Genomic DNA, 14,779 nt, shown 5'->3' on the forward strand with positions numbered 1-14,779 from the left:
CCAGGCAACAAGCAGAGATTTAAAAAGAAAAAAAAAAAAGAGGCAGGGATCCCAGCCAGTCAGCGAGCCGAGAAATTACCCAGCAGATTACAAAAGAGAGATATAGTGTTTTAATTAGTCAGCTTTACGGGTTCCTGGGTGGCATGTGTGCTCTGTTCATCCAGCTCAGGCCAGCTTTCTGTGTTTATGGTCTGTAACGTTAAAAACAACTTTATGGTCATTAAAGTTACTTTTACAACCAGAATAATCAGAATAGATTATGGTGCAGGACAGTACAAGTTATTTGAGGTGATAAAAAACAAACAAACAAACAAACAAACAAACAAACATGTGATTGTAATTCAAGAAAATGAAATTTCTTACTATAAGTTTGTACTGGCGGTGCTGTTTAGGTTGGGAAGGAAACATAGCAAATACTTGCCAAAGGCATAGCAAACCCTTTGATTTATTTTTTTTTTTTCACATTTTGTCGTGTTGTAACAACACATTTCAGTGTGTTTTTTTTATTAGTGAAGTGGAAAGAAAATGAATTTTCCATTATTTTACAAAAAACCCCAAAAAAACTTCTGAAAGGTGCTGTGTGCATTTCTATTCAGCCCATTTTAGACCAACATGCCTAAATTGAATCCAGTGTTACCAACTGTTTACAGAAGTAGCATGGTGTGTAGTTTGTAAACTAATCTCACTATAAATACAACTTTTCCGTGAGTAAACTAAACTGACAGGCTAAGTAAGGATAGTATTAAACAGAGAATCAGTGGAAATGCCCATGGTGACTCTGGAGGAGCTGCAAAGATCCACACAAGATTGGGAAGAAGAAAGCAATTGAACAAATGCTAACTGAAGTCCTTTTTACAGTTTGCCAGTTTGTAAGTGAAACTATCGGAACTGAAAATATTAATTTGTCTTTAGTAAAATAGCTTCATGTATACCAAACCTTGTCAAATCCAAGGGGTCACATTAGAAAGTGTTTGTTAACAGAGCAGCTTTGCTTTTCATTTTCACGTGGATCTATTGTTTTACAGGTTTACCTGGCCAAGTTGGATTTTAGCTGCATTAAATGAAGGTGGATATATAAACCAGTTATCAGTGCTTTACAATTTATACTTTGGCCATAATATTCTCTCTATTAAAAAAAAAAAAAAATCATCCTATAGCCTAACATCTTTCAAATAATACCTCATGCCCATTTCCATCCTGTTGCTCACAGCTTTTGTCTCTGGTTCTCGCTTCTCATCAGTTACATAGAGAAGAAAACCAAACATGCAGCCTGGCTAACGTCACTCCTTCTGCTCTCTCAGAATCAGTTTCCAACTACGTGCCAGCAGTCTGCAACGGCCGCGAGGTGGTGGACTCCACAACGTCCTCTTTGTGAAAAGGTTCCTCTGAAAGCACAAGAAACCAACCATCCCCAGCATCAGCCGTCCTTCCATCAAAACGTGGCCCCTAACTACGACGGGAGCCCTCTCCCTTCCCTTGACACCTCGCGTGTTGCAGAGAGATAACGGTCAGGGTAGAACGACTGGCAGCGACGAGAGCAACTTTAACTGTGAACGCTAAAAGATGTTCAAGCTTCCGAGCCGTATGTAACGAAGCCTTTTTTTTGTATAGATTTTAAACGCTGTGATCGCCTTTGGTTTACAGATAGATGTGATTACCTGCACCGTGCCTTGTCTTTAAAGAGTCTTATTGTGACATGGGTGGTTGTGAAGCAATAGTGTAATACAAAATGCTGTTCTTATCTAGTCCTAACAGTGTTGTGAATATATCCAAATGTTTTAGACATTGTCAAAAAAAAAGAGATGCTTTGAAGTGATTTTAGCCCTTCTGTTGAAAAAAAAAAATGTAACTAACCATAGTGAATGATGAAAAGTAGACACTATAAAGGACATGTGTTACTGTAGACTAGATTAAAAGTGTGTGTTTTCTTGTAATTAATGTAAATAAGATGTTTTTTAAATTAAAAACTCAGTTTTACTCGAAGCCAGCTTTGACACGTAGTTTTTTTTTCCTCATTTTGTTGGGATGTTTTTCTTACCTTTTTTCATAAGAACAAATAAATGGGTGTAATAAATGCTGCAATATTGTTAATAAAAAAGATGTATTTTTGTGTATTTAGCTAAAACTTTAATATATAATTACATTTAATAGTGCTTCAAACTAGTTGGAACTATTTATATTCAACAGGCAGCAGTAGCACAGCTACAATAAATTTACCCTAAATAAATTTAATTTTAACTGCTTATTCATGAGTTGTAATGTGTTTCCAGCTTAATTAGTAACTTAATTAGTAACTAGTAATTAACAATCTTTCAGGTGTATCTACAGTGTTTATACAAGTCACATTGAGTTAAATTTAAGACTTGTTGGATAAAATTTAAATTAAGACAAACATAAATTATAAATTACAGTAGAATATAATTACTCAGTGATCTTATATACTTAAGCTAAATGTAGCTTTGCATACATGTGATTTTCATCTCTTGCATATAAGGTAGCCTAGGTACTTATATTGCAAAGTACAAAGCCTTATTGTATTTACTGATGCCAGGTTTCAACAGCTTTAGAAATTTCAGTATTTAGGCTAATATACTCATCTCCAACAGCTAGTTGAAGGTGAAGTAATATGAAATCTTTGCTGTTAAATGAGTCATTTTTGCCAGTCTTTTACGAGGTCACACGGAGGGCTGAATGATGATATTCCGCAGCCCTGCATTAGGCCTTATAGTTACTGCTGTTCAAAAATAATTACAGAAAAGCTAAAACGTTTCATAACAGCCTTTATTTCAATGAACACAAATGCATTGGGATAATTTTGCATTATGTTCCAAATGAAAACATAAACCAAATGTGTCATCACTCTGAAAGAGACAAAAAAAATAAATAAATAAAAATAAAAAATATATATATATATATATATATAAGACTGAAATGTCAGGTTCTGGATTTTTCCTCACATCTTCAAAACGTTATTAAAGACGACTTGAGGATATAGTTTCTGTGAATTTGCAAAATTAATAACTCTTAAACCACTTCTTTTTTTAAACTTCTCTGCATGTTGTTATAGAGTTAACTTGTTTCTGGCACATAAAGAGATACTCCAGTCCTTCCTCTGCATTTCTTTGTCTCAGAAATTACTTGGCTGAAGGTCTGGTGAAGAGGCTGGCCACTGCATAAGGATAAACTTGGTGTGTTTTAGGATTGTTTCAATGCCATTTTTTTTCCCCCAGCATGAAGCGATATTTCTTCAAGTTTGTGTGGGTCTTCAAACTGGCTCTTCATTCCTGGTATAAAATCAAATAATATGAGAAACACCCCCATTCCATGATGCCCAAGCCACCATGCTTCACAGTGGTGGATGTATTCTGATTCAGAAGAATCTCATCCTCATATACCCTTCAATATTGTGAATATTTTTTTCTTTAGCAAATTCTAACATATTTTTCTAACACTATGACTTCGCGGGCACTCTTGGCCAATATTTTGGTTTCAAATAAGCATCTTCCCATTGTTACATTACCCAAAACTTACTTCCTACAGTTGCCTTGGGGTCAAAGGTAACTGTAGATTTTCTTTGATGACCCTGGAGTTGACCATAGACTGGTATTTTGGATATTCTTTGATCTTTTTAAAATGCAGTTTTCTTCCAGGTCCTCCTAGTTATGACATCTCACAAATTGTCTACCAATTTGAAGCCTTTGAGATGAACTTTTGCTTTAACAGATTTTTGATGAGGAATTTATTATAACCTGCATGTACAACCAGCTGACTTCCTCCTTCATTTAAAAACGATGATTAATCAAGTCAGGGATGCTTTGCTAATATTTTGAACACACCCAGTAGTTCAGCTAAAGACTTTTTGAAACCCTTAACTTTAAACGTATGAAGAGGAAACAGCACTTGTCAGACTTCCTGCTTGTTCATCACCACAACTTTGAGATACTCTTTATTGTCATTAAGTGGAGAAATTCAGGGATTTTTAAATACAAGAATCAAAAGGCTGCTCATCTTTAGGGGGCTTATCTGGCACAAACAGCACCATCAGCATCATGTCTAAGAGCAGAAACTCTTCTGCACAACGGAGATCGACATTTACATAAACGCCACCTAAAACGCCAGCTCCAAGTCTGCAGTAAATACTCGCCAGGTAACAAATCTGCAAGAACCTGAAAACATTTTTACTAAACACAAATTAAGGAATGTGTGACTTTCAATGTCAGATGTTTAACTTCTTTGTCCATCAGTGTGAAGTTGATAGAATTGCAATAAGAACTTAAAATGCTCCCCATCAACAAATAATCTGGGAAGTTGAGACCGCGTTAATGTTTCGTTCTCCGAATGACCTGTACAGAGGCAGCTACCATGGAAGGAAATGCAAAGACTCCTACAACGCAGCCTCTTCACACCTTTCATCCATCCCGCCGCAGTTGAACTCACCCACAAGGCTGCGATTCTTTCACAGAAGATGAGCTGCACTTCCGTAAAACAGCAAATGCTGAAAAACGTAGTTAGTGGCTAAATAAATACCCTTCAGGTTTTTCAAGCTGCTTAAAAGTAAAGAAAACAAAGGGGTTTACTGTAGGTTTTAAACATTTAATTTACAATACAAAGGTCTTTATTCTGTCTGTTTTGCTTCTTCTGGATTTGATGGTTTTCTCTTTAGAGGAATTATATAAATCCCATTTTTGGCTTCTTTCAATCTCCACCATCGTCCCAATCTGTGCACAAAACAAAAGTCCACATACAAGTTATAAGATATTATTTTTCACAAAACTGTTGAAGAGCTGAAACATTCAGTGTTTCAGAGTCAGACTAATAAGGTTTAAAATGTTTCTCCTCTTATTTTCTACTATAAAATCTTTATTTGTTGTCGTTTAAAGAAGTTTGGTGCATTTCTGTTACAGGAGTGGTTCAACAGTGCCATCTAGAGAATATGCACAAACCAAGTAGGCTTTCTGAGTTGTAGTCATAGATTTTTTCCATGGCAACATGAACATTAGTTTGGTACCTGTGCTCCTGTCCGACTCCGGCCACCAAGAACTGCCCAGAGCTCGAAAACTTCAGACTGTTGATGAAACCAGACTAAAAAGGAGGACAGAAAACACATTCAGCAAGACTAATTGAACCCAAAAGTGATTTATAATTCCGAGCTTAGCATACCATGTTTACATTTATGATAAAACTATTTTTAAAATAATAACTTCAAAATAGGAGCAAGTTAACCGATCTTACCACTGGCACGCTAAACAGAAGCTCCAGTCCACGGTAGTTCTGGCCACATTTCCACACATTCACCTGGGAGTTGTGAGAACCTGCAGAGGAAACGATGGTTAGCGTATAAAGCACACACACCCAGTTTTAATCTAGGAAACCACAGCAGAACCAAACGCATTACTTAATTTGAACACCCTAATATAATCAGTTCCTTCAGAAATGTATGTGGTCACATACATCCATATGTGACCCAGAAATCACATATGGATGTCTAGGTTTTATTTATCCCAGTAGAAGAAAAGTGATTTAACTTCAGGTAAATACAACAAAAATCTCTGCGTGATCTCTGGAAAACTTGAATCAGCTTTTCGTGTTTTTCTCTGAGGGCAAAAGTTTCCTCGTCGCACGCCTCCCATTAAAGTCAAACATCTCGTTGTACAGACATGCCCTTCCGTGGATAACAGCAGTGAGAAGCTGCCTTAGGTATTTGATAAAATGTTGGGTTTTTGAAGACTTCTAACATTTTGTAGTCTGCTTCTGCTATTGAGGTGAATTTGCTCCAACCTGGGCATGTTGACAGTTTTTTTTGAATGTCTTTCATTTGCAGACAGCTTTCTGTACAGCTCAAGACTTCTTTAAAAGTCTATAGCTGTCTTCTTTTTGAAGGACTCGAGAGACGTTTTAGTTTGGTCTCACCCTCCTTTCACACTTTGAAGCACACAAGTTAAATGTTTGAGGTCTGGATGGGTAAGTCTCCTTGATGCTTATTAATGATGCTCTTCTTGTGCGCAACACCCTTTACCTAAATTTGGGGTATTAGTAAAATTACTATTAAATTTCCACGTGTACGTGGTCTAATGCCTGGCGGGCAGCAAATTGTTGAGTTATTAAAAAGCTCGTGAAGAGGACTCTCACAGCCAGAGGCACCTGAGGCTACAGTATCCGAATTGTGAAGCGCTGCCACCGAGGACACCCAATGAGGCTGCTCCAGCCCCGCATCGCCATGGCAGCCGTGAGCCTGCTTCACCGTGCCGAGAGGCTTCTTCTTGTTGACGCCCCAAAGAGACACTGAGCTGAGGTTGTTGAGAAAATGAAAAGAGGGCACAAACGAGACATAAATGATCCTGGTAAACCACTAACATAAAGGGTGGGTGGACAAATGAGTGACCATGAATGTGAAAATAAAATCTCTTACCCGTCATCTGCTCCTGTTATCATGTGCTCCTCATTTATGAGCTGGACACAATCAATCGAACCTCTAAAGGACAAACAGAGGAAGACAATAACACCACTACAGTGTGTCCCTTTATAGAAACAAACAAATAAAATCAGCATTTATGTACATGGGTATAAAATATTTTTTTTGTATTGCTGAATTGCATTATTCAGTAAAAAAAAAAAAAGTGTCACACCTTAGTGAGAAGCTGTTACCCAACAGTAAAAATCATTTAATTATTTTCTCATCTTATGTTTCAATCTATTTTGAATCGTTTTGTCAGCGTCTTTTATTTGATGTAACTTTTGCTTAAAGCAACAGATGCATTTTGTTTTTGCCGTGTTGGCAGCTCCTTCATCCAGGCCGCAGTTGAAACGATGTGAGCACATTTCTAAATTGCTGCTGATGTGTGTTCTGGTCAAACAGTAATGAAATGTTTATCGCTTGTTTCATAATTGATGACTGTATGAAGTTTTTATGGTGCAAGGCATTTTGAATTTCCTTGTTGCTGAAATGTGGTATACAAATAAACCTGACTTGACAAATAGAAGGCAGAAGCTTATTTAAAATATATACTTGTATATTAATGAATGAAATACAGCTGTGCCTTTTCTGTCTGATTTTTATTGCCACAAATGTTCAAATACATTTTTGCGAAGGAAGAGATTTTTTTTTAACGCTTTCCAAAATTATATTTACCTCAGTTTATGGTAAAATATGAACCTAACTGGATTTGTCAAATCTTACTCACATTACACACATTACTTACCAGCATGTGGTAAATACATATTTAAGATATGATTCAGGTAATTTTAGCTCTGAAGCGGTTTTTCCAGTTGCAGCTGTTTTGACAGTAACTAAATGTTACTGTTTCAAATTGAAAAACATTTCACTTTCTCCTTCTGTTGTGGGCTATTTCTGCTATCAGGCTGAGGAACAGGATGTCACACTCTGCTGAGTTTTTGCACAACAATAAATTCACAAAGATGGTTTATCTGTCTCACTTTTCCTGTCACAACACAACTAGCCGCACACATCTGTATGCAGTAGCATAGGAAAACTGAAAAGAGTGGAGCTGTGTTTTAGCCTGTCTGTTACTGAACATGTTGGATTTTAAAAACTCAGGAGCTATTTCAAAGTCTAAGACTGAAGCTAAAGATCTACGTTCTCTAGAGAATTCACCAGGCTTCTGCTCCAGCAATGCAAACCTAATTTATATAAGATGCTTAAATGTAGAAAATTAAATGTGAACTCCAGAATTATGTTAAGTTTGTTTGCTCTCACAGATGCGTTGTGATGTCGCCTCGGCTCCTAATTTCATTAAATAGTTAAAAAATATATTTAATATTGGTCTTAAATCCTATAGGACAAATCACAATCGTCTTAAAAAAACATTTATAATACCTCGGCCACAAACTTCTGATCGATGTGTCTCTAATTGTTACTTTTGGTGTGACTGCCACCTACTGGTTCACAATAGTTATTTCAACACTTGATGGGATTTTTTCATGTTTCTCTATGTGGAGAATTCAAGAGGAAACCGATATGTAAAGTAGTGCAGCCAAGGCCACAGTCTGTACTTCTCCAGCTTTACAAATAAAAACTATGCTCTATTTGAAGCGTAGGAGAGGTGAGACAGGAAAGGTTTCCTATTATTTGCACTGTCAAAAAACAAAAAACAAACAAAAAAAAAAAAAACTATAGTTTTAAGCTCACGCAATATATCTGAAACTTACACTGCACTAGGGTAAGCAATGAATTTCAACCAGTTAGCTCATTACAGATTGACAAAAAACAAGTTGAGGTCAGAGATCTACAGAAACCCACTCATGTCCGTGGAACACCAGCTGCGACTCCTCTGCTATCTTCCACACTCTGACGGTGCCATCTCGCCCACCTGCAGTGACGCAGCGCTCACGGCTCAGACTGTCCAGTCCGGTGATCAAATCCTGATGGCCGAACCTGCAAACGCAACGGCATTAGACTCAAACATAAGACACACACACACAGACAAAGAAAAGCGCTGTAAAGGATTACTTTTCTGCAGAGCGACTTACAAAGTTTCCACGTATGCGTTCTCGTCTACGTTCCACACTTTGACTGAGCGGTCGTGAGAGGCGCTGTACAGATCATGAGTTCCCTTCCTGAATGAAAGACCCTGAGAACCAAACAGAAAGATATTCATCTCTGCAACACCAAATTAAACCTGCAACACATTTTATAAGGGGAAAAGCTTTATAGCGCTTTGGGTAAAAGGAGGAGAACGTACCGACACCGGGCCTTTGTGTCCTGTAAATTTATACAGATGTTTACACGTTTCTCCCTCCCAAATCATTATCAGATTGTTCATGTCTCCTGTGGCCTGAAGAGGTGTGAAGATGTCACTGTTACATTTGATGTGGCAGTTTTACAACAGAGGTGTGATACAGACGTTTCCATAACAAAATCAGGAATCAACAGAAAACAAACACTTTTTCTCACCAGGTATTTTCCATCTGACGATATGGCCATACACAGGATGTGGGCCGTGTGTCCAACATGGCGGTCTTCTGTACCTTTTCTTCCACCATGTATTGTATGGAGCTTCTTCCCATTTTCAACATCCCCTGAAAATATCATTGAGCAAGATTTATTAACAGATTTACAGCCCAGTTTTTCCTCACTGCAGTTAAAATATATAGCCAAATGCTAACATTTAATTATGGAGCAGTCTTTGGCAGCTGAGAAGATACATCTGTCATCAGGAGTTATAACCAGACACGTAATCGGTAATTTGTGACCTCTTAGCACCCTGATCTCTGAAGCATCTGGTGGCAACAGCTAAAAAAAAAAAGAAAAAAGAAAAAGAAAAAAAATTAATATATTATTTAAGGACCTTAGATATGTAGAGGTATTGAATGGAAAAACATTTCCACACTTACGTCTTTGGCTATAAGACGCTGTAGCTTCCCTTTCTGCTCAAGCTGAAATAAAATGAGAAATGGTAAGTAGAACAGAGAGAAGTTCAGCAAGAACATATATACTACTCAGATGTTATGAGACTTTACAGAGTTTGTACATGTTTTCATGTCAAAAGTCCATATTTTTGGCCTGTACAATTACTCTACTAAACAATGGGTTAAATGTACTTGTTAGAATAGTGCAAAGCACTTCTAGTGACTGTATCTACTGTATGTTCACCTGACCGCCAAATGGCACAACAGATAGAAAATAAAACATTATAACAATAAACCAGGTGTACAAACTAGAAGTCTCATCAGACCAGACGTGTATTTTTGGTAAAAATGTGTTTGTTAGTCTCTCTGTGGGTCTTCAGAAATGCCTAATCAACCAGAAGACACTTCTTACCACTTCTTCTTGAAGCCGTCCAGCTATCAGATCTGTCTCAAATGACTCATCTTCAGCTTTCTTTTCCTCTATGAAGAACAATTAATTTGTTAAAATCTTATCTTAAACATTGCAAAGCTACAGTTTACTCATATACAATAATGTACACAAGCCTACCTTCTTCTTTTAGTTGTTCAAGGTAAAGTTTAGCTAATCTGAGCTTCTTCTCCTGTGGAGTTTCCTCAAACTCAATCTCCTCTTTGGCCTGCCTTTTCTTCGACACGGTGGGACTACAGAGAAAAAACAAGATAAACACACATACTGAATCACAGGGAATCGCTTGTTCTTAGGCAGTAATTTACCCTTGTTAGAAGAGCAGAATTTGATTATTTTTATCTTGCATTTTTTTTAAGTTGCAACCACAAAAATCAGTGTAGTTTTAGAAATGTTGTGTATTAGATCGATACAAATTAGAGCGCAACGGTGAAGTGGAAAGAGAACAAACTTTCACTGTAATTTCAGTCTTCTGTGGAATATTTTTATGAGTTTTTCACATCTGGAGACAAACTTTGTTCCGATTTGTCTTCCTGTTGATTAGATGGAGATTTTCATGCCACAATTTAGGTCTGGACTTTGACTAGGGCATCCTAACACAGGAATGTTGTGGTGGTTTATGCCGTGTCACTGTAGCTCTGGCTGTGTTTTTCGAATGGTTCTCCTGCTGGAAGGTGAACTTTTGCTCCAGACTTCAGTCTTTTACAGGCTCTAATATTTTTTTTTCCCCCAGACTTGTTCTGTGTTCAGCTCCATCCATTCTCTCCATCAACTCTGATCAGCTCACCTGTTGTTCCTCAAGAACTGAAATTTCACCAGCAGAATCAAGAGTTCAACTTAAAAAGTAACATCCTCTCTCCTACCTCTCCACCTCAGAGTCACTGGAAATCTCTTCATTGTATTTGCTGCTGGATTTCTTTGCTCGTATTTTGCTCTGTCCTCCTGAATCTCCATCAGCCTGCAGCAAAAGATACAATCAACACATTTATTGAGCGCATAAACACGAACAGTTGCTAACATGACTTAGCTTGATTGCTAACAGTTTACTCAACTTACCTTCCGCTTTACCGCTGCTGTTTCTTTGCCTTTTTTGGTCGTTTTAGGTTTCCCTTTTGTCTTAATGAAAAAAGACGACGACATTGTGATATGTGACAAAATACGTTCTAGAAAAAACTTTAGCTCTATCGCTGCTCAAGTTTCTCTTAGCAGGAACATTGAAGCCACATGTGTAGATCGCAACCAATGTGGTAGTCCATGCCTGGTCAGAAGAACAAATGCTGATTGGCTCGGAACCTTGCCAGTTTTAAAATGCCCCGCCTTTTCTCGGAAGAGTGATTTTTCATTGGTCGAATCCTTGAAAGAGGGTGGAACAGGAAGTTGTACAGATTAAAAATGCTTCCCTCGGGAACTACCTCTCCTCAGCAATGTTCCACAGGTATTTGTAAAAAAATACGGATTTTAAAACATATCAGTTCAAAGCACATAATTTCCACGTAGTTTGAAATATAAACATACACTTAATATTTCATGCATATGCGAGTGAAAATCTTTTACGCGAGTGTTAAAAAAATTAAGCAACTACATCAGGACCTTTATACTGTAATACTGGAGTAGTACTACTACTTCCTCTACTACGCAGTATTTCCATGTATTCCGCTGCCTTTGTCTTCAGTGACTGTGTTTTTTAGGCTCTCTCCCTGAAGGCTATCTAATCGGTCAGGTGAGACTCTTATGCACTAACATTAAAGCTTAGTTTAACAACAGCTGATGGATAGTTTGTGCGTCCAGCTGCTTTAGTGGGAGGGGCTGAGAAGGAGGCAAGGGGCAGTGGGAGCGATCTTAACAAAAAAACCTCTCCATCTTGTCTGGCATTAAATAATTTAATATGAAAACAAGGAATGGTCGCTAAATTAATGTGAAAAGTTTGTCTGACCCCCTGTTTGCGGAGAAAATCAAAACTTGGAATGTGTTTCTATATGTCCAGATTTACTTCCTCTCAAATGCCTCCAAAGAGAAGCTCTGGATCAAGTCCAGGACAGCCGCAAGTGAAGATGATAAAGATCGGCAGCCCTTTGGATGTCCAGGAGTTCACTGGGTCTGTGGAGGACAGATACAGGATGGCAGAAGAGTCCAGCCACTCCCCTCTTCCCACCAACGAAGTGATCACAATGAACTCAGTTTAACCTTTCCATTCACCGAAAAGCAACAGTTGCTATTTTAAGACATTGTTGTGTCAAAGACATTGTTTCGATCTGAAGCACGACTAAAATCTTGACCGGGTTGCTATCGTTTTCGTAGCTTGAAGTTTTAAAGAAATCTGGTTCAAAACAGATTTGCCACAGGGCGTTTCGTATCTCTTTGGAAATCGATGAATTAAAGTAATTTGTCATAAACTATTCATAGTCTGTTGTAAGAAAACGTGATTATGTGTCACCAGGAAATAATATTCAACTACAGAAGGTTTCTAAGATATTTAGGGTTCATTTGGGATAATAATAATAATCAAAGTAGTAAAAATAGATATGCTATATAGCGTTTATAGTTGCATTGATAGAAAATGGCTTCTTTACCGATGAGAGAAATGGAAGGAGCAGTATGGGTGCCAAATCAGGGTTGAAATCGACAAAATATCGGTTTAATCGCAAACCACATGTCACTAGTAGCTTCTAGGTTTTAAACAGAATTATTTTAATGAGAGTGATGGATGGCATTCCTTTAATTGTCATGCCAAGATGTCGCTTTCCAGAGCTGGAAATATTCTCAAACAGCCACATTTTTATGTCTCAGAAACTAGCCCATGCTTACTCTGAAGCAGAGCTGGTTTTGCACGTTCTTTGGAAACTATTTACCGTCTCTTTTCTTCTCCTTTGGCAGCCTGAAACTTTTGACTCTGATGAAGAACATTTTGCAAGCCAAGGCATCAGGACGGACACCGTCAGCCTCCTCATGAAAATAGAGCAGCTGCAGGCGCAGCTCAAATACGAGCGCAGATGCAGGATCTTGGCTGAGAGAGAGCTGAAGGAACTCAAAGGTTGGTGGAAAGATACACCAAGTAATCAATCATTAATCTAGTAGCACGTCCTGCCATGAGCACATCATGGATGTGACATCAAGCAGATGTGTGGTTATTGTTGATGTCATGTCCATGTCATATTTTTGCAGATTTGTTTGGTCAAATGATTTAAAAAAAATCCATCTGTGACTAAAAATAAATCAATTTTAAATCTGACAAGTATAACAATATCAAGAAATAATACTCAAAATGTTTTCCAAAAAGTTAAATGGCAGCAAAAATGTAAATACATTTTATGTCTTTAATTACACAAAGTTCTGGTGTCCAGACTGTTCAGATCTTAAATGGATTCCATGCGGCTTTTACAGAAGCTGATGTAGTCTTATTCTAGATTGAACTGCGGGTTATTACCAATTATGAAGAAAACTAGAGGTAGTGTATAATATTAGTTTAATTACATTGCATTTTGTAATGACGATCATGTCTTATTTTATATATGAGTGAAGGCATCATGGTTATTCCTAGAAGCTTTCTTAAATGTTGACTTCATGAAGACTTCAGTAATTGTAAAGAAGCTGGTTTGAGTAATGTGCATGCAGGAAACAATAATCCCACAGCCTCACTGCATCCTCTAGTCCTGCGTGAGAATGTCAGGACGACTCCAGCCGATTTGCTGGAACTTGTCTTGCAGCTTATATTTTTTGTGTGCAGCGAATACTTATCTTGTGTTGGGTCTTGCTTTTCAACCACTACTCTGTGGCAAAGTTATCAAGTTATATAAAATGTGTCTTACAGGTGTATTTATGTTGATTTAACATAATTTGCAGAGATGAACACGCTCATGATACAGATGAGGCACACAGCAAATGAACTTCGAGCAACTCTGGATCACGTTCTTCACGGAAGCGAGGCCGGGGTTGAACCACAAAACACTGATGAAGGCGTGACCTTCCTGAGCGATTCTGGAGTTCACGTGGGAGGAGTTCATAATATCCCAGAGGTCAGTGCCAGAATGATCTGTAAGTCTTTTGCCAACACATCTGTTAAAGGTATTTGGCTCAGTTTTTGTTTGGATATCACACTGGACAAACCTGATTGTGCTTGTATTGGGATATTTATATCCTTCACCATACTAATGAAGAGTGTGATTTTTATGTGATCATTTTATTTTATTTTTTTCAGGATGACCTTAACTTTGTGTATCTTGCTGAGAACATACGAGTGCCAAAAGATCTTTATGAGCGTGTTGCAGACATTTCTGACTTTAAGAAGTATGTCGGCGCTCTGCTGATGATCATTTTCGACCGAGACACTTTGGCCACTCACTGTCTGCAGGGCCGGAAGAATAACTTCACAGGAGAAGATAGCCACAAGCCTCCTCTCCCACCTGAGATCTTAAAAAGCTTAATGGGTGAGACAAAGAGCACCAGCCAAAACTCAAACATCACTCTTTGTAACGTAACAATATCTACTTTAATATCGTTAGTATTTTGCAATGTTTCTTTTTTTTTTCTTTTTTTTTTACCTTTTCAGATCATGTCGCAGAAAAGTTTGGCGTCGACACTACCCAGATTAAATATGCCATCCGCACAAAGCTGAACAACGAGGACAAGCTGCTGAAGAAGAGGTTGGGCTTGGTTAAAACTGAAAACAGAGCGTCTGTTGATCAAACTTTCTGCCAAGATGCTTCGATTCTGTCTAGAAATGATGCAATGGCAAATGACTCTGTTTTCTAGTGGTGCTGATCTGCCACTGTATTACTGGCTAATCTCATCGTTGCCTTTTTTTTTTAACCAAGTTAAATTTTCTCCCACATTAAGCTGCTTATTTTTTCAAAACTTTATAGAACACTTTTTATGTTGACAACTCTTAGTTGATTATTTAGTGTCTGAAAAGCTGGTAACACTATGAAAGGTCACACACATACACACACACACACACACACACACACACAC

The 14,779-nt window shown here is 37.9% G+C and overlaps 2 protein-coding genes and 1 long non-coding RNA gene across 5 annotated transcripts in view; 2 read left to right on the forward strand and 1 right to left on the reverse strand.

Moving 5' to 3' along the window:
• Positions 1 to 518: 518 nt before the first annotated feature.
• LOC107836164 (uncharacterized) lies at positions 519 to 1,798 on the forward strand. Its single transcript, XR_001662022.1, has 2 exons — positions 519 to 1,066; positions 1,302 to 1,798. It is a non-coding gene; the product is annotated as an uncharacterized LOC107836164 (long non-coding RNA).
• Positions 1,799 to 4,576: 2,778 nt separating this feature from the next.
• On the reverse strand, positions 4,577 to 11,122 carry rrp9 (ribosomal RNA processing 9, U3 small nucleolar RNA binding protein). 2 transcript variants are annotated; one of them, XM_007551073.2, is made up of 15 exons: positions 10,868 to 11,122; positions 10,675 to 10,769; positions 9,935 to 10,047; positions 9,779 to 9,846; positions 9,352 to 9,393; positions 9,124 to 9,250; positions 8,912 to 9,036; positions 8,700 to 8,792; positions 8,488 to 8,588; positions 8,258 to 8,392; positions 6,410 to 6,472; positions 6,130 to 6,287; positions 5,233 to 5,312; positions 5,009 to 5,082; positions 4,577 to 4,718 (listed from the first exon to the last, which is right to left on the reverse strand). In XM_007551073.2, exons 1-15 carry the CDS (start codon positions 10,949 to 10,951, stop codon positions 4,616 to 4,618), a joined length of 1,461 nt encoding a protein of 486 aa, XP_007551135.1. In that variant the 5' UTR covers positions 10,952 to 11,122; the 3' UTR covers positions 4,577 to 4,615. The 2 variants fall into 2 exon arrangements, with proteins under 2 accessions (XP_007551135.1, XP_007551143.1); XM_007551081.2 differs by having other exon boundaries at positions 6,142 to 6,287; positions 10,868 to 11,117.
• Positions 11,123 to 11,420: 298 nt separating this feature from the next.
• Positions 11,421 to 14,779, forward strand: part of LOC103137370 (uncharacterized) — a 3,761-nt gene continuing 402 nt past the window's right edge. Inside the window, exons 1-6 of one of the 2 annotated variants that reach the window (XM_007551094.2) lie at positions 11,421 to 11,531; positions 11,796 to 11,970; positions 12,686 to 12,842; positions 13,652 to 13,824; positions 14,007 to 14,235; positions 14,358 to 14,779. The exon at positions 14,358 to 14,779 is cut by the window's right edge and continues 402 nt beyond it. In XM_007551094.2, coding sequence (XP_007551156.1) covers positions 11,812 to 11,970; positions 12,686 to 12,842; positions 13,652 to 13,824; positions 14,007 to 14,235; positions 14,358 to 14,560 — 921 coding nt within the window. In that variant the 5' untranslated portion in view covers positions 11,421 to 11,531; positions 11,796 to 11,811 and the 3' untranslated portion in view covers positions 14,561 to 14,779. Of the gene's footprint in view, positions 11,532 to 11,795; positions 12,843 to 13,651; positions 13,825 to 14,006; positions 14,236 to 14,357 lie in introns of those variants that run through there. The other variant, XM_007551088.2, reaches the window with a different exon arrangement.

The sequence above is a fragment of the Poecilia formosa genome, unplaced genomic scaffold (assembly GCF_000485575.1).
Source record: "Poecilia formosa unplaced genomic scaffold, Poecilia_formosa-5.1.2 Scaffold2, whole genome shotgun sequence".
Taxonomy (NCBI): Eukaryota; Metazoa; Chordata; class Actinopteri; order Cyprinodontiformes; family Poeciliidae; genus Poecilia; species Poecilia formosa.

Coding starts and splice junctions, on each gene's coding strand:
- rrp9 (XM_007551073.2), bottom strand. CDS start 10,951: ATGTCGTCGTCTTTTTTCATTAAGACAAAAGGGAAACCTAAAACGACC. Junction 9,394..9,778: donor GACGGCTTCAAGAAGAAGTG/GTAAGAAGTGTC, acceptor ATTTTATTTCAG/CTTGAGCAGAAAGGGAAGCT. Junction 8,393..8,487: donor AACGCATACGTGGAAACTTT/GTAAGTCGCTCT, acceptor TTGCGTTTGCAG/GTTCGGCCATCAGGATTTGA.